Source organism: Xiphophorus hellerii, chromosome 19 (assembly GCF_003331165.1).
Source record: "Xiphophorus hellerii strain 12219 chromosome 19, Xiphophorus_hellerii-4.1, whole genome shotgun sequence".
Taxonomy (NCBI): domain Eukaryota; kingdom Metazoa; phylum Chordata; class Actinopteri; order Cyprinodontiformes; family Poeciliidae; genus Xiphophorus; species Xiphophorus hellerii.
In genome coordinates, this window is record NC_045690.1 from 28,303,654 (window position 1) to 28,327,387 (window position 23,734).

General features: G+C 38.8%; 5 protein-coding genes across 15 annotated transcripts in view; 2 read left to right on the top strand and 3 right to left on the bottom strand.

The window, feature by feature from the left end:
* LOC116708782 (uncharacterized) overlaps nt 1-23,734 on the bottom strand; it is a 246,275-nt gene that overhangs the window by 210,732 nt on the left and 11,809 nt on the right. The gene's annotated exons all lie outside the window — the stretch shown is intronic.
* On the top strand, nt 806-6,803 carry LOC116708785 (translation initiation factor IF-2-like). 5 transcript variants are annotated; one of them, XM_032546817.1, is made up of 7 exons: nt 806-1,246; nt 1,352-1,402; nt 1,481-1,537; nt 1,618-1,749; nt 1,845-2,099; nt 2,909-2,992; nt 3,068-6,803. In XM_032546817.1, the coding sequence occupies exon 7, from the start codon at nt 4,036-4,038 to the stop codon at nt 6,034-6,036; it is 2,001 nt and encodes a 666-aa protein (XP_032402708.1). In that variant the 5' UTR covers nt 806-1,246; nt 1,352-1,402; nt 1,481-1,537; nt 1,618-1,749; nt 1,845-2,099; nt 2,909-2,992; nt 3,068-4,035; the 3' UTR covers nt 6,037-6,803. The 5 variants fall into 5 exon arrangements, with proteins under 5 accessions (XP_032402708.1, XP_032402712.1, XP_032402709.1 ...); XM_032546821.1 differs by having other exon boundaries at nt 3,068-3,600; XM_032546818.1 differs by having other exon boundaries at nt 806-1,402.
* Nucleotides 7,648-11,236, bottom strand: LOC116708787 (translation initiation factor IF-2-like). The gene is made up of 7 exons (XM_032546823.1): nt 10,796-11,236; nt 10,640-10,690; nt 10,505-10,561; nt 10,293-10,424; nt 9,943-10,197; nt 9,050-9,133; nt 7,648-8,974 (listed from the first exon to the last, which is right to left on the bottom strand). Exons 1-7 carry the CDS (start codon nt 10,857-10,859, stop codon nt 8,823-8,825), a joined length of 795 nt encoding a protein of 264 aa, XP_032402714.1. The 5' UTR covers nt 10,860-11,236; the 3' UTR covers nt 7,648-8,822.
* LOC116708786 (uncharacterized) lies at nt 12,562-15,453 on the top strand. Its single transcript, XM_032546822.1, has 2 exons — nt 12,562-13,617; nt 14,881-15,453. Exons 1-2 carry the CDS (start codon nt 12,781-12,783, stop codon nt 15,205-15,207), a joined length of 1,164 nt encoding a protein of 387 aa, XP_032402713.1. The 5' UTR covers nt 12,562-12,780; the 3' UTR covers nt 15,208-15,453.
* LOC116708784 (uncharacterized) lies at nt 16,377-19,800 on the bottom strand. Its single transcript, XM_032546815.1, has 3 exons — nt 18,300-19,800; nt 17,935-18,048; nt 16,377-17,549 (listed from the first exon to the last, which is right to left on the bottom strand). Exons 1-3 carry the CDS (start codon nt 19,212-19,214, stop codon nt 16,464-16,466), a joined length of 2,115 nt encoding a protein of 704 aa, XP_032402706.1. The 5' UTR covers nt 19,215-19,800; the 3' UTR covers nt 16,377-16,463.

A 23,734-nucleotide genomic window follows, 5' to 3' on the forward strand; every position in this document is an offset into this window, starting at 1 on the left:
AAGGAAACTCTATGTCTCCGGAAAACAGATTTTCAAACCGTCATCGATTATCAGCTCGGGATCTGCGCGGGAAAAGGGTTCCTGCCATCTGTCCGGCTCTCTCGTGCTGACTATGAGTTTGTGATATAATACCGGACAGGCCTCACCTGTCATCTGTGTGTGTTAGGCTAAAAAAAAAAACCCCTAGGTAGGCGATTCTCTTGACCTGAGGGTCATCACAGAGGGCCTGCAAGGAAACTCTATGTCTCCGGAAAACAGATTTTCAAACCGTCATCGATTATCAGCTCGGGATCTGCGCGGGAAAAGGGTTCCTGCCATCTGTCCGTGTCTTTCAGGGTGATTCTCATCAATTATCAGGTATAACTGTTTTACCACTTTATTTTATGGTAGCACGATTAGTCAGTGCTGACTATGAGTTTGTGATTTCCTTCATCGCTTAAATTTTAAACTCTTATAGATTTTCTTTTTCTGTAACACTTGCTAGTGTGAAACATGTCAGTAAATGTTCCTCGTCTGTACACGTACTTCTGAAGAATATGTGACAGACAGTAAACAGGCCTACGTGAGGCTGCTCAAATTTAACTTTTATCTTTCCGCAGTTAAAGAATTTGTCCAGACTTTTCCAGAATTTGGTCCGGCATCAATGTGAATGATTTTGTTCAGTTTTTTTTTCTTACTGTTGAATCAACGCTGATCTTCCCACTGCTTCATGTTTTCTCCAAAATAGTAAATCTTGGTTTAAATACATTTGAAACTCATAGATTTTTTTTCTGTAACACTTGCTAGTGTGAAACATGTCAGGAAATGTTCCTCATCTGTAAATTTATTTATGAAGAATATCTGACAGGGACTAAACAAGCCTAGGTGGCTCTAATGATGCAACTCTCAGAATCTGAGCGTGAGGCCATCTGTGTGCCAGGGTGGGTGCGTGTATGTGGCAAAGGACATAAGAGCTGAGGGTCAGTGGTGACCCCTCCCACGCAGAGGACCCCCCCCCCTTGCTCTCTGCGTGCGTGTGTGACAAGACTTAAAGCTGGACATATACCTCACGCGTTCTTTTAAAAGCAGACGTCATCTCGGGGTAAGAATCACAGCTCTCCAGAATTTCGACTCACTTTTGTTACAAATCCAGCTGTATTTCCAAACTTGATAATTTTCTTTAAACAAGTATTATTTTGAATCATGTCCGACTTTACAGGAAGACCTGCAGCTATAAGTTCTCAGGTTCTGTCCACGTTGTTCGATCGTAAGTAAATACAATTCTCAAATTCTCTTTCTCTAGTCATATACTGAATATATATATGTATATACAGAAATGCATCATGCTTAATAATGATTTTCTTATTTTTAGGGGCAGTCTCAGAAGATCCAAACATTGTCTTAGAGTCGGAATTTATAAGCGGTAAGTTTGTTTTCAGCATACCTTTTTTTCTTCTTTAACCAGAGTTGTAACATAATTTAAAATATTATTTGCTTACAGATCTTGCCAATACTCAGGAGACATACCAGAACCACACAGCATTAAACAATACAATTGGTAATTTAATATCTCTGTAACCAGGATTCTAAAAGCGAGAAAATAAAACATTTACTCTAATTTTACTCTAATATTTACAGATAACCGGGAGAATCCTAGGAAGAACCGCTTGTCATTGAATAAAAAAAGAACTGACTCTGAAGCTATCAGATCATCACAGCTGGTGAATACGGCTCTGACACCATCCGGTTCTGTTCAGACAGGAGTACACAGTAAGTTTTTTTTCTTTTTTTAAAACAACTATCTTAACCAATCAAGAAACTGTTTGTTTTTTTTTTTTATTATTTATTTTTTCGTCATTTTACAGGCATAACCCGTGATGAAGACGTAATTCTCATCTCGTCTGAATCGGAAGACGAACCTGTGGCAGACCTGCCTTCAGGGCAGAGATTTGATTTCATCTCCGTCACGCCTCCTCCCACACCACGGCAGGCTGCCAGGGCAAGGCCAGACATCGAACAGAGAGCAGAACCAGAACCTGAAGCGGAACCGGAACCAGAACCTGAAGCGGAACCGGAACCAGAAGCGCTACCTGAGAGGCCTACTAATTCTCACCACCCATGTAAGTTTAATTATTTGTTTTAGATAATAAAGATATATACCTTTAATGCTTCTCATGTCTGATTCCAATGCAAGTCCCAATTTTCAAACTGTTATTTTAAATTAAAAGAAAGATATATATCCGTAACATAAACTCTAATAAAGTTTCTCTTTATAACACCTCAAAATACGAAACATGGGGAGGGGTGTGAATATTTTTCTACACTGGGAACATTTCACTGAAAACTTTACTCAACCCACCCCGACACACAGAGACAGAGACAGCAGAGGGGAGGGGTGTGTGTGTGTGTAGGGCTGGGTGTGTGTGTGTGTGTGTGTGTGTGTGTGTGCATGCGCTTTTTTGTCTCCAGGAAATAACAGCCGATGGCCAGGGGTGGGTGAGCGATCCCCCCACCCGCAGAAGATCCCTTGCTCTCTCTGCGTGCGTGTGTATGTCTCGTTGACATAAAGCTGGACATGAAAGCAGACGTAATAAAAAGGAGTTTGTGTGTATTTATTTCCCCACATACCACTATAAAAATAAATAAATAATAAAAATTTAAAAAACCTTACAAGTCGCCAAGAGCTACGTTCTTGTCAAGTTGGAGACTCCAGTTTGTCTTATTGTAAAATTAAAGTGCAATGTTTGTTCACTACCCCCTCTAACATGCTACATGCTTTTTTTAAAAAAATTATTTATTAATTTATTCTATGTTATTTTTGTATTTACTTTATCCTAATCTACTTTATTTATTTTTTAAATGCTTTTTCAGTAATGCTTTAATTCGGCCTTACCTAACTGATTGTAATCATATTAAATATATTCCACAGCTTCCGGACTCAGGGGCTGGGAGAGGAAGAGGAGAGCACATAATCTCCAATTCAGAACCGTTTTATTAGATGGATTGATTACAGGTATTTTATTTGAATTTATCTAGTAAAATCACATTTCATAGCTGCTAGAAGTTTATTCCTAATTATTTATTGCAGAATCTTTCATGCTGCTGGACAGACCTCCTACGGACAGAGGACGACGACGACAAGCTCTGGCTCGCAACCGAGAACAAGTTAAAATCCTGCTACAAGCCAGCAGAACAGTGTTGCATAATCTTTCCTCCGATGCAAAGGTGATTGTGAAATGAATCATGTATGATTTGTCTCTTATAACTCAGTAAAGAATGGAAGACCAACAAGCTAGAGTTGAATCATCTCAATCAGATTATTCCCAACAAATTTCTAATTCCATCCAAACTCTGCAAACACTTGCATTAGCATTGAATACTGGGGGAAATGACTTTTCACAGAGCCCTGCTCTTAGCCCTGCTAGATCACCAATCTCTGATATTTTAAACGCATCTGAAGTCTCAGACTATTTAAGACAAATTAACGATGCAGTCCGCGGTTTAAATGACTACATATCTCCGCAAAACTCACCGGCTGCCTCATCTGTGTTGGATGAAACTTTTCAAAATACAGAATCTCAATCAGATTATTCCCAACAAATTATTAATTCCATCCAGATTCTACAAACAATCGCTTCAGCTTTGAATACCGGGGAAAATAACTTTTCACAGAGCCCTGCTCTTAGCCCTGCTAGATCACCAATCTCTGATATTTTAAACGCATCTGAAGTCTCAGACTATTTCAGACAAATTAACGATGCAGTCCGTGGTTTAAATGACTACATATCTCCGCAAAACTCACCCGTTGGTTCACCGGCTACTTCGTCTAGCATTTCATTAGATGAAGGTTTTCAAAATACAGAATGTGTGTTACCATCTGAAACAGTTTCTGCAGCAAATGATCAAGCACGGTAGCAACAGCAGCGAGGAGGTAATCTAGATCAAAATCAGAGAATTGAACGTCAGCGTTTCAATAACATTGAAATAAGGAGATCGTTATCAATCGGGCCTCCAACCCAAGCTGTACCTGACATTGCTGAATTCTACACCGCAGTTATGAATGTTTTAACTGATCTGGCAATTGATGCAAGATCAATAGCTGAACGTAATGACTTTGTACAGTTAGAATTAGTGTGGGGTGATATTTCTCATCACATAAATATCTCTGTTACTGATAACGACGCAATCCTGCCTGCATTTGAAGAATTTTTAGATGAGCTCGTTCAATCTAATGCAGAGCTGCCCTCAGAAAGTAATTTGGAGCTGATTCTTCAGATAGTCAAGAATCCTACAGGAGGTTCAAAACGCAAGGCTGAAAGAACATTGGAATGTGAATTGATTAATAAGAAGAGGCGTCACCTGTATATTGTAGAAAATACAGGAAATAAATTGTGTTTTGCTACCAGCCTGGCACATATAGCTCACCCTGAATTTACAGATAAACAAGCTCTTGAACAGGGAAGAAAGTGGCAGCATCAGGCAGGTCTAACTGATCAGACAGCGGTTACATTCAGCGACGTCGCAAAGTTTGAAAACATTCTACAAAGAAAAATTGTAGTGTTTCATCGAACCTCAAAAGATAGGGCTTTATCTAAATTTGAAACAGATTTCCAAAATCGTTCAAATCCCTGCTTTCTCCTCCTCCATAATAATCACTTCTATGGCATTAGGAATCTTGCAGGTTTTACCGGGTCGAGATATATTTGCAGATTTTGTTACGGCGGTCATAATAATTCTAACACCCATCATTGCCAAGGTTACTGTGGTGTCTGCAGTTGTTACAGTTGCACACAACTGCAGTACAATCCAGTACATTGCGATGACTGTAACAGAATATGTCGAAACTCTACATGCTTCGATAGGCACAAAGAACCTCGCAACAGACCTCATGCTGAAATGCTTGTAAGTGATTGCGAGACGATCAAATTTTGTTCTACGTGTAAAAGGTTGTATCGCGTTCCTATGAACAAAGAGAAAACTTTACACATATGTGAATCAAAATGTGTCATCTGCGGTGAAAAAAATCTACCTCCTGGTACAGATGTAACTCTTAACGATCATCAATGCTACATTCAAACCAGTACTACTGATGACAAACTTCATGACAAACTTGTGTTTTACGATTTTGAAACCTTTGTAGATCAGAGCGGCGTACATAAACCCTTTCTAGTCTGTTCAAAAACTGTGAAAGGTGTTGAATGGCACGCTTATGGCCTGGATTGTGCACAGCAATTCCTTCTTCATTTTCGAAGACCAATGTTTAAGGGACACACCTTCATCGCACATAATGCACGTGGGTTTGATAGTTATTTATTGCTTAACTCTATGGTGCAGTTAGGTATCAAGCCTTTTCTAATCATGCAAGGAGGAAAAGTTCTTTGTTTTACAGACCCCGATTACAAATTGAAATTCATTGATAGCCTGTCATTTCTGACTATGAAACTGAGTGCCATGCCGAAAGCACTGGGCTTCCATGACCGCTCGAAAGGATATTTTCCCCACGAATTTTCCGCTGAAGAGCATCTCAAGTATGTGGGTGTGTTTCCTCCTTTAGATTCGTACGGCGTCAAACTTATGAATCCTGATGAGAGGCAGAAAATTACTGATTGGTACGGTGAAGCATCCAAAGGCATTTTTGACTTTGAGAAAGAATCCCTGCATTATTGCAAAAATGATGTGGACATTCTTTTTCAAGGTTGTGTTAAATTCAGAGAGGAGTTTTTTAAGGAGACAAATGTGGATCCCTTTAAGAACATCACAATTGCTTCTGCATGCATGCAGGTTTTTGTGACCAATTTTCTTCCAGAGAAATCCTTGGCGATCCCATCCGCTGTAGATTACAGGCGTGGGTCCAAAACTTTCTCCAATGCTTCAATTCAGTGGCTAGAGTGGAAGATGGACAGTGAGAACTTACAAATTGAGCACGCGCTAAACTCGGGCGAACGCAAAATCGGACCCTATTTTGTCGACGGATTCGCAGTAATCTCAGGTTTAGCCACCGTATTCTCTTTCAAAGGACACATTTCAGTCTGCTTGAAACACCGAGGGCAGGCATGATAAAGACACCCGTTGAAAGAGAATACGGTGGCTAAACCTGAGATTACTGCGAATCCGTCGACAAAATAGGGTCCGATTTTGCGTTCGCCCGAGTTTAGCGCGTGCTCAATTTGTAAGTTCTCACTGTCCATCTTCCACTCTAGCCACTGAATTGAAGCATTGGAGAAAGTTTTGGACCCACGCCTGTAATCTACAGCGGATGGGATCGCCAAGGATTTCTCTGGAAGAAAATTGGTCACAAAAACCTGCATGCATGCAGAAGCAATTGTGATGTTCTTAAAGGGATCCACATTTGTCTCCTTAAAAAACTCCTCTCTGAATTTAACACAACCTTGAAAAAGAATGTCCACATCATTTTTGCAATAATGCAGGGATTCTTTCTCAAAGTCAAAAATGCCTTTGGATGCTTCACCGTACCAATCAGTAATTTTCTGCCTCTCATCAGGATTCATAAGTTTGACGCCGTACGAATCTAAAGGAGGAAACACACCCACATACTTGAGATGCTCTTCAGCGGAAAATTCGTGGGGAAAATATCCTTTCGAGCGGTCATGGAAGCCCAGTGCTTTCGGCATGGCACTCAGTTTCATAGTCAGAAATGACAGGCTATCAATGAATTTCAATTTGTAATCGGGGTCTGTAAAACAAAGAACTTTTCCTCCTTGCATGATTAGAAAAGGCTTGATACCTAACTGCACCATAGAGTTAAGCAATAAATAACTATCAAACCCACGTGCATTATGTGCGATGAAGGTGTGTCCCTTAAACATTGGTCTTCGAAAATGAAGAAGGAATTGCTGTGCACAATCCAGGCCATAAGCGTGCCATTCAACACCTTTCACAGTTTTTGAACAGACTAGAAAGGGTTTATGTACGCCGCTCTGATCTACAAAGGTTTCAAAATCGTAAAACACAAGTTTGTCATGAAGTTTGTCATCAGTAGTACTGGTTTGAATGTAGCATTGATGATCGTTAAGAGTTACATCTGTACCAGGAGGTAGATTTTTTTCACCGCAGATGACACATTTTGATTCACATATGTGTAAAGTTTTCTCTTTGTTCATAGGAACGCGATACAACCTTTTACACGTAGAACAAAATTTGATCGTCTCGCAATCACTTACAAGCATTTCAGCATGAGGTCTGTTGCGAGGTTCTTTGTGCCTATCGAAGCATGTAGAGTTTCGACATATTCTGTTACAGTCATCGCAATGTACTGGATTGTACTGCAGTTGTGTGCAACTGTAACAACTGCAGACACCACAGTAACCTTGGCAATGATGGGTGTTAGAATTATTATGACCGCCGTAACAAAATCTGCAAATATATCTCGACCCGGTAAAACCTGCAAGATTCCTAATGCCATAGAAGTGATTATTATGGAGGAGGAGAAAGCAGGGATTTGAACGATTTTGGAAATCTGTTTCAAATTTAGATAAAGCCCTATCTTTTGAGGTTCGATGAAACACTACAATTTTTCTTTGTAGAATGTTTTCAAACTTTGCGACGTCGCTGAATGTAACCGCTGTCTGATCAGTTAGACCTGCCTGATGCTGCCACTTTCTTCCCTGTTCAAGAGCTTGTTTATCTGTAAATTCAGGGTGAGCTATATGTGCCAGGCTGGTAGCAAAACACAATTTATTTCCTGTATTTTCTACAATATACAGGTGACGCCTCTTCTTATTAATCAATTCACATTCCAATGTTCTTTCAGCCTTGCGTTTTGAACCTCCTGTAGGATTCTTGACTATCTGAAGAATCAGCTCCAAATTACTTTCTGAGGGCAGCTCTGCATTAGATTGAACGAGCTCATCTAAAAATTCTTCAAATGCAGGCAGGATTGCGTCGTTATCAGTAACAGAGATATTTATGTGATGAGAAATATCACCCCACACTAATTCTAACTGTACAAAGTCATTACGTTCAGCTATTGATCTTGCATCAATTGCCAGATCAGTTAAAACATTCATAACTGCGGTGTAGAATTCAGCAATGTCAGGTACAGCTTGGGTTGGAGGCCCGATTGATAACGATCTCCTTATTTCAATGTTATTGAAACGCTGACGTTCAATTCTCTGATTTTGATCTAGATTACCTCCTCGCTGCTGTTGCTACCGTGCTTGATCATTTGCTGCAGAAACTGTTTCAGATGGTAACACACATTCTGTATTTTGAAAACCTTCATCTAATGAAATGCTAGACGAAGTAGCCGGTGAACCAACGGGTGAGTTTTGCGGAGATATGTAGTCATTTAAACCACGGACTGCATCGTTAATTTGTCTGAAATAGTCTGAGACTTCAGATGCGTTTAAAATATCAGAGATTGGTGATCTAGCAGGGCTAAGAGCAGGGCTCTGTGAAAAGTTATTTTCCCCGGTATTCAAAGCTGAAGCGATTGTTTGTAGAATCTGGATGGAATTAATAATTTGTTGGGAATAATCTGATTGAGATTCTGTATTTTGAAAAGTTTCATCCAACACAGATGAGGCAGCCGGTGAGTTTTGCGGAGATATGTAGTCATTTAAACCGCGGACTGCATCGTTAATTTGTCTTAAATAGTCTGAGACTTCAGATGCGTTTAAAATATCAGAGATTGGTGATCTAGCAGGGCTAAGAGCAGGGCTCTGTGAAAAGTCATTTCCCCCAGTATTCAATGCTAATGCAAGTGTTTGCAGAGTTTGGATGGAATTAGAAATTTGTTGGGAATAATCTGATTGAGATGATTCAACTCTAGCTTGTTGGTCTTCCATTCTTTACTGAGTTATAAGAGACAAATCATACATGATTCATTTCACAATCACCTTTGCATCGGAGGAAAGATTATGCAACACTGTTCTGCTGGCTTGTAGCAGGATTTTAACTTGTTCTCGGTTGCGAGCCAGAGCTTGTCGTCGTCGTCCTCTGTCCGTAGGAGGTCTGTCCAGCAGCATGAAAGATTCTGCAATAAATAATTAGGAATAAACTTCTAGCAGCTATGAAATGTGATTTTACTAGATAAATTCAAATAAAATACCTGTAATCAATCCATCTAATAAAACGGTTCTGAATTGGAGATTATGTGCTCTCCTCTTCCTCTCCCAGCCCCTGAGTCCGGAAGCTGTGGAATATATTTAATATGATTACAATCAGTTAGGTAAGGCCGAATTAAAGCATTACTGAAAAAGCATTTAAAAAATAAATAAAGTAGATTAGGATAAAGTAAATACAAAAATAACATAGAATAAATTAATAAATAATTTTTTTAAAAAAAGCATGTAGCATGTTAGAGGGGGTAGTGAACAAACATTGCACTTTAATTTTACAATAAGACAAACTGGAGTCTCCAACTTGACAAGAACGTAGCTCTTGGCGACTTGTAAGGTTTTTTAAATTTTTATTATTTATTTATTTTTATAGTGGTATGTGGGGAAATAAATACACACAAACTCCTTTTTATTACGTCTGCTTTCATGTCCAGCTTTATGTCAACGAGACATACACACGCACGCAGAGAGAGCAAGGGATCTTCTGCGGGTGGGGGGATCGCTCACCCACCCCTGGCCATCGGCTGTTATTTCCTGGAGACAAAAAAGCGCATGCACACACACACACACACACACACACACACACCCAGCCCTACACACACACACACCCCTCCCCTCTGCTGTCTCTGTCTCTGTGTGTCGGGGTGGGTTGAGTAAAGTTTTCAGTGAAATGTTCCCAGTGTAGAAAAATATTCACACCCCTCCCCATGTTTCGTATTTTGAGGTGTTATAAAGAGAAACTTTATTAGAGTTTATGTTACGGATATATATCTTTCTTTTAATTTAAAATAACAGTTTGAAAATTGGGACTTGCATTGGAATCAGACATGAGAAGCATTAAAGGTATATATCTTTATTATCTAAAACAAATAATTAAACTTACATGGGTGGTGAGAATTAGTAGGCCTCTCAGGTAGCGCTTCTGGTTCCGGTTCCGCTTCAGGTTCTGGTTCCGGTTCCGCTTCAGGTTCTGGTTCTGCTCTCTGTTCGATGTCTGGCCTTGCCCTGGCAGCCTGCCGTGGTGTGGGAGGAGGCGTGACGGAGATGAAATCAAATCTCTGCCCTGAAGGCAGGTCTGCCACAGGTTCGTCTTCCGATTCAGACGAGATGAGAATTACGTCTTCATCACGGGTTATGCCTGTAAAATGACGAAAAAATAAATAATAAAAAAAAAAAACAAACAGTTTCTTGATTGGTTAAGATAGTTGTTTTAAAAAAAGAAAAAAAACTTACTGTGTACTCCTGTCTGAACAGAACCGGATGGTGTCAGAGCCGTATTCACCAGCTGTGATGATCTGATAGCTTCAGAGTCAGTTCTTTTTTTATTCAATGACAAGCGGTTCTTCCTAGGATTCTCCCGGTTATCTGTAAATATTAGAGTAAAATTAGAGTAAATGTTTTATTTTCTCGCTTTTAGAATCCTGGTTACAGAGATATTAAATTACCAATTGTATTGTTTAATGCTGTGTGGTTCTGGTATGTCTCCTGAGTATTGGCAAGATCTGTAAGCAAATAATATTTTAAATTATGTTACAACTCTGGTTAAAGAAGAAAAAAAGGTATGCTGAAAACAAACTTACCGCTTATAAATTCCGACTCTAAGACAATGTTTGGATCTTCTGAGACTGCCCCTAAAAATAAGAAAATCATTATTAAGCATGATGCATTTCTGTATATACATATATATATTCAGTATATGACTAGAGAAAGAGAATTTGAGAATTGTATTTACTTACGATCGAACAACGTGGACAGAACCTGAGAACTTATAGCTGCAGGTCTTCCTGTAAAGTCGGACATGATTCAAAATAATACTTGTTTAAAGAAAATTATCAAGTTTGGAAATACAGCTGGATTTGTAACAAAAGTGAGTCGAAATTCTGGAGAGCTGTGATTCTTACCCCGAGATGACGTCTGCTTTTAAAAGAACGCGTGAGGTATATGTCCAGCTTTAAGTCTTGTCACACACGCACGCAGAGAGCAAGGGGGGGGGGTCCTCTGCGTGGGAGGGGTCACCACTGACCCTCAGCTCTTATGTCCTTTGCCACATACACGCACCCACCCTGGCACACAGATGGCCTCACGCTCAGATTCTGAGAGTTGCATCATTAGAGCCACCTAGGCTTGTTTAGTCCCTGTCAGATATTCTTCATAAATAAATTTACAGATGAGGAACATTTCCTGACATGTTTCACACTAGCAAGTGTTACAGAAAAAAAATCTATGAGTTTCAAATGTATTTAAACCAAGATTTACTATTTTGGAGAAAACATGAAGCAGTGGGAAGATCAGCGTTGATTCAACAGTAAGAAAAAAAAACTGAACAAAATCATTCACATTGATGCCGGACCAAATTCTGGAAAAGTCTGGACAAATTCTTTAACTGCGGAAAGATAAAAGTTAAATTTGAGCAGCCTCACGTAGGCCTGTTTACTGTCTGTCACATATTCTTCAGAAGTACGTGTACAGACGAGGAACATTTACTGACATGTTTCACACTAGCAAGTGTTACAGAAAAAGAAAATCTATAAGAGTTTAAAATTTAAGCGATGAAGGAAATCACAAACTCATAGTCAGCACTGACTAATCGTGCTACCATAAAATAAAGTGGTAAAACAGTTATACCTGATAATTGATGAGAATCACCCTGAAAGACACGGACAGATGGCAGGAACCCTTTTCCCGCGCAGATCCCGAGCTGATAATCGATGACGGTTTGAAAATCTGTTTTCCGGAGACATAGAGTTTCCTTGCAGGCCCTCTGTGATGACCCTCAGGTCAAGAGAATCGCCTACCTAGGGGTTTTTTTTTTTAGCCTAACACACACAGATGACAGGTGAGGCCTGTCCGGTATTATATCACAAACTCATAGTCAGCACGAGAGAGCCGGACAGATGGCAGGAACCCTTTTCCCGCGCAGATCCCGAGCTGATAATCGATGACGGTTTGAAAATCTGTTTTCCGGAGACATAGAGTTTCCTTGCAGGCGGTGTGTGTGATGACCCTCAGGTCAAGAGAATCGCCTACCTAGGGTTTTTTTTTAGCCCGCCTCACACAGATGACAGGTGAGGCCTGTCCGGTATTCTGTCACAAACTCATAGTCAGCACGAGAGAGCCGGACACACACACACACACAAACACCAAATGGCTTAGTGAGAAAAACCGGAGGTAACTACAACATTCTATTTAAATATACTATATTGTATATTATTCTCAATTATCTAACACTTATTGTTTTTCATACTTTCATTGTATTATTCTTAAAACTCATAATGTTTTTTCATACTTTAATTGTACTATTTTTAAAACACATAGTGGGAATAACAGTTGGCGTAACAGGTGTGTGTGGGAAAGGGTGGGGGCGGGGGGGGTGGGGGGGGGGGGGGGGGGGGGATATTAATAGCAATTAATGATTAGGGTCATAAATCACTCATCAATCAAACTCCGATTAAATTTTGACAGAAGGGTGCCTATAGAGTCTCTCTCACATTACTATTTTACGGAGCCCCTAAGGGGACATGGAGAGAAAAAAAAAGGAAAGAAATCCCGACTTATTATCTCGAGATCCCGACTTATTATCTCGAGATCCCGACTTATTATCTCGAGATCCCGACTTATTATCTCGAGATCCCGAGATCCCGACTTATTATCTCGAGATCCCGAGATCCCGACTTATTATCTTGAGATCCCGACATCAGTACATAACGACCTAATCACAGTGATGGAGGACACCCACCCATGGGGTAGATATATAGATTTTTATTTCGAGCTTGGGCTTGAGTATAAACACATTAAATCAGTGCTTGACAGCAGACATGGATTTAGTATTAGTGAGAGACATCTGAAGAGAGTTTTCAGAGCGCGGGGACTCATTCGGCGCAAGTCCTTTTCCGACTTGGCAGTTTTGGTAGAATTCATTAATAACCAGCTACAGTCCTCTGGACAGCTTCACGGTTACCGATGGATGTACGCTAAATGCAGAGAGCATGGACTTCGTGTGAGAAAAGAAGATGTGCGCTTTGTGTTGAAGGAATTGGATCCCCAAGGGGTGGCACTGAGGCAGGCAAGACGTCTCAGACGGAGAAATTACTTTTCAAAGGGACCAAACTTCATCTGGCACATGGACTCCTACGACAAACTTAAACCATATGGAATATGCATCAACGCAAGTATTGATGGGTTTTCAAGAAAAATAATCTGGCTTAATGCTTACACAACAAGTAGTAATCCAAAGGTGATCGGGGGGTATTACATCGAAGCGGTGCAGCGTTTAAATGGCTGCCCTAGAGTTGTACGTGGTGATCTTGGAACCGAAAATGGCCATGTGAGAAGTTTCCAGCGTTTCCTTGTACCAACGGAACCAAACGAGACCCTTGACAGTTACCTGGAAGGAGCAAGTACAGCTAATCAAAGAATTGAATATTGGTGGCGTTTCCTTCGTAACCAGTGTGTGGAGTTCTGGTTGTCCCTTTTTGGAGACATCAGAGACAACGGTTACTTTGATGGTGGATTTTTAGACAAAAACCTTCTTCAGTTTTGCTGCATGGGGATCATACAGGTGAGTTAATCTTAATAATTTATTTATGTTTGGATAATAATAGCAAACTGAGATCCTAGAGGGATTACTTGTTTTTAAACACAGCGGATGCTGCGCAACTTAACTGCAGCAAGAGCCGGTGGCCGGTGCTCGCACACGCATCCGCTGTGTTTCCAAACAAATAGTCCCAACGTAGTTCATTTGACATTCAGATCAAATAATAAAGTCATACCAGAACTCTGGAGAACTCAACAGAATAGCGAGATCAGTCTACTTTGGACCGAGGACACATTATGGGTTCCAAAGTGTGGTTATATTCTACAAAAAAAGACTAGGACCCAAACAAAGCTTGAATCACAATAAAGGGAACAAATCCTTCCAACGTCCCAAAAAATTAACACACATCATGCAAATGACTATTGAATGTAAAGTGTTTGACATGTTGCTTAGCCGTGATCCTCAGGGAGGTCTGAGGGTCCCTGGGGGAGGAATGGACTCTGGCTCTTCTGCCAGGCAAGTTTAGATGCTTCCATATCAAGGTTATTGTTTTAATATCAGCTCTGTACTGTATGAATAGTCTCAATCTCAGTTATATGTACAGTCATATTCAATAAATTAGAATTTGGGATGAGTATTGTCAAATTAAAAGCACTTTAAAATAACCTTAAAGCAGGAGTTTAGTGTTTTTATTGGTGTGATGTAATATTCTAATCTAAAATGTTATATTTTCCTTAGCTGTAAGCAAGACATCATTTTCATTAACACATAAATGCTATGTGTTAAGTCCACTAGTTTAAGCAGTGGACTAAATAAATCAGTATGACCATGATTTGATCTTGCATACTTGAAGTTGCTTAGCTTTCTCAGATGTTTAAATAACAATACACATATAATAATGTGTTTAACCATAGCTGGAGACACTGTAAGTCTTGAAAGATTTTTCCTGAGATGTGAAACATGCAAAATTGTGTTCGCAAACATTGTTGATGTGCAAAAAGTTGAATTTCATGTTAAAATTGTAATCTAACTGCAGGATTCTTCTTTTTTAAGCCACCTTCAGTTTTGTTTGAATTGAATACAACATGGTGCAAATTTTAAATTAAGGACTTTATTCTCTAACTCATTGAGAATTGATGAAAATAAAATCAATAATTAATAATCATAATGAAATTGGTATTGCAAAGTTTTTAGGAATTCCTATCCCTATTTATGACTCTTATAATTTACTAATTTTAAGACAGATGAGTGTGTATGATTCTCATATTCATGTGTTCTTTGTGACAGGATGAGCTGGATGATACTGCCCAGGTTTGGAATGCACACTCCATCAGGCCATCAAACAACAGAAATGTCCCCAGTGGTCGACCCAATGTGATGTATGCATTACCTGAGCTCTACAGGACAAGAGACTTTCTTTGCCTTGTTGAAGAGGAACATGTTGAAGTATGCAAAAATGAGTGCATTTCTCGACTGACCAAACCATGTGATCCAGATGTCTTTGACCTCTGCAACATCCTTATGGCAGAGTCCCATCTCACCTTACCCACAGACGCTTACCAGGCTTTGAACTTGTATATGCATCTAAGAGAGGCAATCATTGCATCACTTTAAAATGTGCTGACTGCAAGCAAGAACATTTTTCAGCACCTTTACAAGCCCACTTAGAATGGCATGCAGATGTAAACAAACTGTGTTTCTTTTCTTTCAAAAGTATTTCATTATGTTCTCTAGAAGGGACAATGAAGAAATGTATTGTTCATTTGAGTTTCATGAACTGCCAGTTTATTCAACTGCTTCTAACCATTTTGTAAATATGCAATATCTGTTTCAGATGAAAATAAACTCTGTGAAAGCAAATATTTACTTGTCAAACAAAGATAAACATAAAAGGAAAATAAGGGTATTTAGTATAAATAATATTTATCTGAAAATGTAATTCTGTGATCAAAACAAAATGCTTCTTTTAAGTGATAAACTCTGTCCTGCCATTCTATTTTTAAAATAAATGTTGCATTAATTAACTTTTTAAAATTTGAAATGCTATAAAGAAAGGAAAAGTATTTGAAACAATCAACATGATACAAAGCAAAATGCATATTTCTTGCCTCTGAAGTTAATAAGGGTTGTAAACACAATTATGAACTTTTTAAAAAATCTGTAAAAACATCTAAAAGCTTAAACAGTAAACCTTACTGAAAGAACAAACTCTGCTTAAAGCAACATTGCACAGAGGCTACATCAACAGATCGGTCTTGTAGTACAGCATCTTGAAAGAAAATGAGAACACATTTCTGTTTAATTACAAAAAAAGGGGCTAGAATATGATAAAATCAAAGGAGCACTTCTTCATACATTGAAAAACAAAATCTTAACAAGTAATTCTGGTCTAGTTTCTAGTGAAAATATCCTATTACACTTAAAATAAGACAAATTAACTTAAAAGTAACTTTTCAGCAACATATAGAGTTTTAAGTAAGTAATTCTTTAATATTGATGAGAAAGTACTTGCTCTATTGGCAGATAAATTAACTTATAGGAAAAATATCTTGTTATAAGTTAAATAATTTTCCAATATAAACAGTACTTTTTGATCAATATTAAGGAATTATTTACTTAAAACAAGATCTTAAAATCTTGCGGAAAAGTAATTTTTACATTAATTTGTATTATTCACAAGGTATCTTTGAAAATAAATACAATTGAAATGTAAAGTAACAAAAACATACAGCCAAACCATGAAAACATAAAATCAATTGCTATATGACTGAATGCATTAAATATTTAAATATGAAATTTAGAAAAAAAAAAAACTGCATTCAAAATTTCCAACCAAAACAAAAAGGTGCTGTAAATACCTCCCATCAACTTCAAATTATGTCCATTTCAAAGTAATTACTGGAGAGGATGTTGTCGAACTCTGTGCGAAAGTCTGGGTAAGAACTATAAGTGCAAGGAAGTTCTAGGGTAGCTCCACAGGTGCGAGCAACAGGCCTTCTATTAAGCCCGGTTTCAGTGTTGAAACAAATGAGAATTTTGTCAACACAGATTACAGAAGAGCCGGTGCAGAAACGCAGTATTTTTTCGGCCTTGTCTTCATCAGCATTTTTTACAAAACGTTGAAGGTGGTTAAAGGTTGTCTGTTCTCTCTGGGACAGCGTCACATTTGCTGATTCAAACAGCTGTAACAGTCTTTTACCTGAGGCCTTCTTTTTTTCATACAAAGACAACAGACTTTTCTTGTCAGCAAGTTCCACTTGTACACATGCCATGGATGTGGAGAAGCAATCCAATATATACTTTGGCTCTTGAAGAATTGCCTTGTGAGCCATGGTTTCAATGGCCTGCTGAATGTTCTCATTGGGAGGCAGGAAGTGGGACCCCATCCTTGTGAAGAGGTCTAGCAAGTCCTCTTCATCACCTTGATCCATGGTGCCCTGTAGAGCCTTCTCAACAGCTGATCTCTCTACTAGAGGGAGGTAGTTGAGAAATGATGGGATCAATACATCATCATCCACTGATTCAATTCCATGGACACAAGCTAAAATGAAAGCTTTCGATAGCCTCACTGGAATGACTCCATGGTCTAGAAATCCTTTGACCCAAATGTGTCCAATGGCTTGCCATTCAGACTCACAAAAGTCAGGCCTCAACCTGGGAACTCGCTCTGTTTCACCCTCACACTGTTCCAAAAACTGCTCCCAAAATGCAGTGTAAACCTCCCTTGATACCCCAGCATCATCGATTGCTCTTTCATTCACAAACTCCATTTTTAAAGTCTGATTCAAAAGGTTGTTTTCCATAAACACAGCCAAAAGATCTTCCACAACCTTGATCCTGCGAATTGACACATGTAGATGGTTTGCTAGATTTTCTGAGTTACCAGCTGAAACAGATTGGGGCAGTAGACCGCTTGAACTTGGGTGAGAATCTTCGGGTGGAATCAAGCCAGAGTCCTGGGTAAAAGATAAAGCAATAACCATTATTAACAACACAGATACAAATATAAGATTTCTACAAACAGATTGGACATTTGTTTGTTAATATTCTCTTCATTACTATGTTATGATTACCAAGCTAATTTGTAGAACTTTGGAAGATCTGGTAGAACACTAACCCTTCTGCTTAATCCATACTTTAATACTTTCATATGATTTTTTTAAATTAAATAGAAAATACCAATTCAATTAAATGAAAAATATATATTCAATTCAATAAAAAAATATGTATTCAATTCAAAAGATGTAATAATTGCATGACCTTTAAAAAAAAGGTGGTACTGAGTTGTTCATTACAGAGGAGAAAATGAGCTCTGGGTTGTATTGACTGTGTCCATTTCACCTGGCCAGTTTGTCCTGCCTCCATATTACTGGTTTGCATTTGTGATGAGAAGAGACTCCTGGCTGAAGGCAACAGTATCGGGGAACCGTGTCCAAAGGGACTGCTGAGATCGTCCTGAATGACAAAGTTGTACAGTATTGTAATATATAAAGTTATGTTTGATTACAGCACACAACACAAGTGTTAAACTATTCATACCTTTGCCTTAAGATAGATATTTATTTCACAGTTGATTAAAAATACATCACAAAAAAACTATGTAAATTCTACCAAATAATATGTTACTATTTTACCTCAATTCAAATGTCACATATCACTTCTATAAGTATCTAAATCGTATCACGCCAAAGCGTTTCTGATCTTACCTGTACAACTTCTTCAGTGTTGTCATAATTTAGTGTTACAACGACTATGTCACTGTCATCATCCAATCCAATTAGGTCCTCTTCAGGATTCCATACAACCGTGTCTCCCTCATCCATGTGTGGAACAGATCCAGAATTTTCAGAGCTGAAGGGCTGGGGCTGCCGAGGTGTGGATCCAGAATGAGGTGGATCTGTAAAATCAACAACTCCAGAATGGTTGTAGGAAGAGTCTAGGTGATTCAAAGTTTGATCATCACAATCCTCCATTTCACCAAAAGATCCTTTTCTAGCTGTTGGGGTTGAATCCATGTCATTTGGTTGTTCAGGACTTTGACAATCTTCTTCAGATGAATACTGAACTGTTTCTTCTTTCTTTGTGCACATGTAAAACCGTAAAAGCTTCAGCTTGGTTTTTTCATAAAGATTTCCGACTGTTTCATCTAAAGAAATCAGATTTTTTTTGAAGTCACAAACTTCAAAAAGAAAGTCTTCAATTACCCCTTTGGTGGAGGTCCCATCTGGAAAAAAAAGCTCCTTTCCCATTTCAAGAATTTGAGAAACAGTTGTACTTTTATCCACTGTTGCATGCCTCGTTCCTCCACCATTTCTTGTTCTCACTTGTTGGTATTCATCAATGTGAAAATGAAGCCACCCAATTTCAATTTTTCTCGAAGTCCTCCCTGCTGCCTTACTTCTTCCTCTTGCCATCTCCACCCCTTGCATTTGGAACAAACCAGATGTGCTACAAACAGCTCTTTTGGTCCTAGATCTCATTTTCCGTGCTCCAATTTTATCTCTTAAGTTCTGGAGAAGAGTATCTTTTTCTGCAATAAGTGTACTTTGCTGACAAAAAGACAGAACTGCTATTCTGTCACCATATGAAGTGATGTAATTGGTCATCTGTTCGTCTGTCATTATAGACAGCACAGCCTTGTCCACCTGGAGACATAAAAAATAAAAAAATAATTAGAATAAAGACATCCACATCTTTATATATATATATATATATATATATATAGTAATAGTTGTATTTCAGAAAGCCATGCGAAGACTTCTTGTGTAGCACTATCGCTGCTAGTTATGGGTCGCATAATTTGTTGTGCCGTTGCCATAGTAACCCCCTTTTTTGAAGACAAATTGTAGAATGTGTGGTCAAACTTTAACAGATAAAACAAGTTTTTCTTGATAAAATACAAAGCGGTTCTTAGCTAAGGCTATCAAACGTAGTTTTTCACTGAGCGGATATTTATCAAACAATGTTTTATGCGATTATATTTACCTTGTCTCTTTGCATGTGCATGATATCCTCCTCTGGGACATCTCTGGACCGCAGAAAATGATATAAGTCGTCCTCCATAATCAATGTAGACACACTCCCCCACGTTTACCGCATAAAAACATGCCTTTCCCCCCAAAAAAAGTAACTCGCGATTTTTCAGAAATGTCGCGGGATCTCGAGATAATAAGTCGGGATAATAAGTCGGGATCTCGAGATAATAAGTCGGGATAATAAGTCGGGATCTCGAGATAATAAGTCGGGATCTCGGGATCTCGAGATAATAAGTCGGGATCTCGAGATAATAAGTCGGGATTTCTTTCCTTTTTTTTTTCCTCTCCATGTCCCCTTAGGGGCTCCGTACTATTTAGTTTCCTTAGACTAGTCTTTCTTTAGTTGTTCTAATGCCTCTCAACATTAACGGTCTGTGCATTGGCTCCATCTCGTCACCAGGAAACTTGACAGATTGCCTTGGTCCCTCTGTCTGCAAGTAGAGCGCATCAGTTACAGGCCAGGAGGGGAGTATGCCATGCCTGTCAAGTCTCCCGTTTTGGCCGGGAAGCCGCGGTATTTTACCTCTCTTTCCAGCCATATTTTCCCGTATTATAAAATAATTACGTCTCCTTCCCCCCATGTTGTCAAATCCAAAACTTGATAGGTATGGAGCAAATATGAGTGTTTTTTAACGCATGTGTAGTGTGGAGCGGTAGGAAAAAGACTGACTTAATAGTTTTTACTATACTATTTACTATTTACTACACAAGGACTCTAGCATGAATGTTTGGCTGTTGAACTGAACCGTTCAAGGTCGCTATAAAGCTAATTTTCTTTTATTAGCCACTTAAGACAGTTTCTTTATAAGAATTACATTACGAAGACATATTAAAACAAACCTTTATCTTGGCTTTTATCTGTTCTTCCTCTTTTCTTTCTCCCTGAAGGATAAGTCCTTTTTTGAGACCTTGTATTGCTAACTTATCTTCTACCGGAGCTTTGAATGCTTGGATGCGCTCTGCACGCTGCACGGCAGCTCGTTACCAACAAAGCGTGCATGACATACCGCAGCCACCAGGGGGCCCCAAGAGCTTTTTTTTTTTTCTTTTTGTCCATAAAATAATTTCTACATACATTATCAAATATATATTATTGTAAAAATGATGAAATCGTGTGCTTTGTTATTATAATGAGATAGAAATTGTTACAAAAAAAAAAAAATCAGCTCCACTGAGGGGGCCCCTTGGTGCTGCTGGGGCGCTAAGCGGCTGCTTAGTTTGCTTATGCCTTGGGCCAGCCCTGCTGTGAGTAAATATATTTGCCCATTTATCCATAACAAATGGAACTTTCAACATGTATCAAGTTATTTTCGCAATTTACAGTCTATTAAAAGAGTGCCCCTCAGATTAATTTCACTCCCTGCTACGGTGGGGGTGAAATCACTGTAATAACTCTATTGCCTGGAAAGGGCAACGTGTCCCCTTTCAGAAACTGTTAGAATTTGTCATATAGTGCAAATGTGGCGGAATTACGGGGCTGCAAATTTGGCTGGATCACTGGCACTCCGTTTAGGACTTAAAGATTTAATATTTTGTATGACAATCTGGTCGGTTTTAAGGTCCTAAATTTTGATTTTGAAAACCCTGCCACAGTTCCACAGTCATGCTAACAAGTTTTTCAATAGAAACAAGTTTTGGTCTTGGCTTCTACTTTCTTTGTTAGTCTTACATTTTTTGATGGCAGATTACTCAACATCTCCTGGCACTCCAATTTTTTCACAAGCTTTAGTGTGTAAATAAATTTTTTTAAGTATCACCTGTCTTTGTGCTGGCTTAAAAAGCTAAAATAACTGTGATCCCTTACCCTCCAAAAACATTTTTTGGCCAAAGTATATTGACCAAAAGTTTTGAAACTGGTTCAATTTCAAATCTCTGGACCACAACTCTAGCTTTAAACACTACTGTGATTGTAAAGGCAAACTTAAACATAATTTTTCTGACAACCCCTGCTTCCCACCCACAGGACAAGAACCACACATCTCACAATTCAATCTTTGTTCAAAATAAACATTCTGATTTCTTAGTCTCCTGTTTGTCTTCTGTGTGTAGGTCAAAAGACTTGAACCCAACATGACATGTAGCCTCTGTTTTAGTTTAGGACTTGCATCAAAAAGCCACCAGGTCAAATCTGAAAACCTTCTGAAATCACGGTCTAGCATTTAGATGTGTCACACAGAGTGGGTGAGGTTGTTTTTCATCTTGTTCGGACCTGCTCTGGGATGTGAATATGTTTAGATAAAGCCATATTTGAATAGCTTTTTAATGTAAAAGCTATTCAAATATGGCTGTTGGCAGAAATAAAACGAATGACTGATTTGACAGACATTTTGTTGCTGTTTTACTGCTCACTGTACCTGAAAGACCTTTTGGTGAACAGACAAAAGACTGGACCTCAAATAAAAAAGCCACTTTGATGAACTGCAATTGTAAAACTCGATGCATTAGATTATTGTAACTTTGGGATTTTTAGATTTTAATTACGTAGAGCTTTTGAACTCGTTGAAACGTGCCACGCGAACAAACTTGACTAGGTCTCAGGCAACGATGTTGGAGGTTCGCTTCTTCCAGATGGGGGCTGTGTGCTACAGGACAGCTTGAGAGTGCTGATTGCTGCTGACAAACCCACAGGAATGACTGGTAGGTGCCTAATGACAATTGGCCCAGAAGCGAGACTGGAAAGAACGCGTTCAATTGTGGAACCTGGTTAAGCAAGAGAATAGACTGCATCAACCTAGAAGTGACAGAATGGCCTGGGAAATAATAAGCAGGCAGATTCCGGACAAGAGATGAAACTTAGAAGCATCAGATGAGACATAAGCTTGAAAAATATCAGAATACAAGACAGTTTGCTTGTTGACAGAGAAGCAAGTAAAGCTTCTGAGACCAAGAAAATATAGAGAAGCTCAAACGACTTAAGAAAAGTGATCACTTTGTTAAAGATCTGATGAAATAGCACCTGCCAGACCATTTAGGTCTTCTGGTTTGCTCTGTACTTCATCTTCAGAATGAAACATGAAGCAGAAATCAGTCACTGTGCATCATGAATCTGGAAAAAAAATGCCATAAATGAAATATCAAAACACATTATTTTAAATTGAGGGTAAACTACCTTCTGTTTAAGGTTGCCTTTCATTAGTAGTGAATAGAACACTGAGCAAATTTGATGTGTATTGATGATGGAATGACAAACAAGAATTAATCACTTGTTTAACCAGGGCCATGCAGAGACCTATGGGAGGGGCAGGGGCTCAAATTTAAAAAAGGGGCACGTTGAACAAAAACACAGTACAACAACACAGCAACAACCCATATTAATCAAGAATCTAATTGGATCCTACTATATCATTGCCATAATGCAGGGAAATGCAAAGCAAATCTAGTCTATATTTTCCCCAACAGGTATAAAGTTTCTGTTTCTGCTGCTGACAGTCCTGGAGGGCTGAGCTGATCTGAGACTGTAGCTGTTAATTAAACAGACCAGAGGAGAGAAAGTCTCTGGTTATAAAGTTATGAAATAAGCTAATTTGCTGCCATTTTACTAATTAAGCCCTAATAATATCTATTTAACCTCTAGAACAACCTGATTTATAGCTCAAAAAACTCAAAGGGGTTAACTCTATATAATAGTTTGATATTAGCACCTCTGAGACCTAGAATTATAAGACTGAGATATCAGGGCAAAGAAAACTCAGTAGCTGCTGGTAGGGGCCATTCAGGAGCCTCCAGACATTCAGGGGCCTCCAGACACTCAGGGGCCCCTAGAAATGGTTTAATTGTAACACAGACCATAGAGCTAAACCTGTAGCATCATTTAAGAGAATGACAATGTTATTACATTTTATCTAATGCGTTCAGCTGAGAAAAATAAATAGTACATTTAGGATTTAATTAGGACGTTTACTTTGTAAAAGTTTAAAGAATCATCTTGATAGTTTGATTGTTGTGTTACCATGGCTACAATATGGTGTAATCTTTGTGTTTGAATTGGGTTTGTTCACAAATACATCACAGCAAATAACCAATAATCAGTGATTGATTTTAAACTCTGCCAATAAACCTGGTCTCCCTCTCACAGACTTCACCTTATCTATATTTAAACATGTTAG

Bases quoted from the DNA above. Each gene is read 5' to 3' on its own strand.
- LOC116708784 (XM_032546815.1), bottom strand. From the start codon at position 19,214: ATGACAGACGAACAGATGACCAATTACATCACTTCATATGGTGACAGA. The intron at 18,049-18,299 runs GTAAGATCAGAA...TTTGTCATTCAG, and splicing joins ACACTGAAGAAGTTGTACAG to GACGATCTCAGCAGTCCCTT. The intron at 17,550-17,934 runs GTGAAATGGACA...TCTTTTACCCAG, and splicing joins AGGCAGGACAAACTGGCCAG to GACTCTGGCTTGATTCCACC.
- LOC116708785 (XM_032546819.1), top strand. From the start codon at position 4,036: ATGAATGTTTTAACTGATCTGGCAATTGATGCAAGATCAATAGCTGAA.
- LOC116708786 (XM_032546822.1), top strand. From the start codon at position 12,781: ATGGAGGACACCCACCCATGGGGTAGATATATAGATTTTTATTTCGAG. The intron at 13,618-14,880 runs GTGAGTTAATCT...TCTTTGTGACAG, and splicing joins GCTGCATGGGGATCATACAG to GATGAGCTGGATGATACTGC.
- LOC116708787 (XM_032546823.1), bottom strand. From the start codon at position 10,859: ATGTCCGACTTTACAGGAAGACCTGCAGCTATAAGTTCTCAGGTTCTG. The intron at 10,691-10,795 runs GTAAGTAAATAC...TCTTATTTTTAG, and splicing joins TCTGTCCACGTTGTTCGATC to GGGCAGTCTCAGAAGATCCA. The intron at 10,425-10,504 runs GTAATTTAATAT...TAATATTTACAG, and splicing joins AGCATTAAACAATACAATTG to ATAACCGGGAGAATCCTAGG.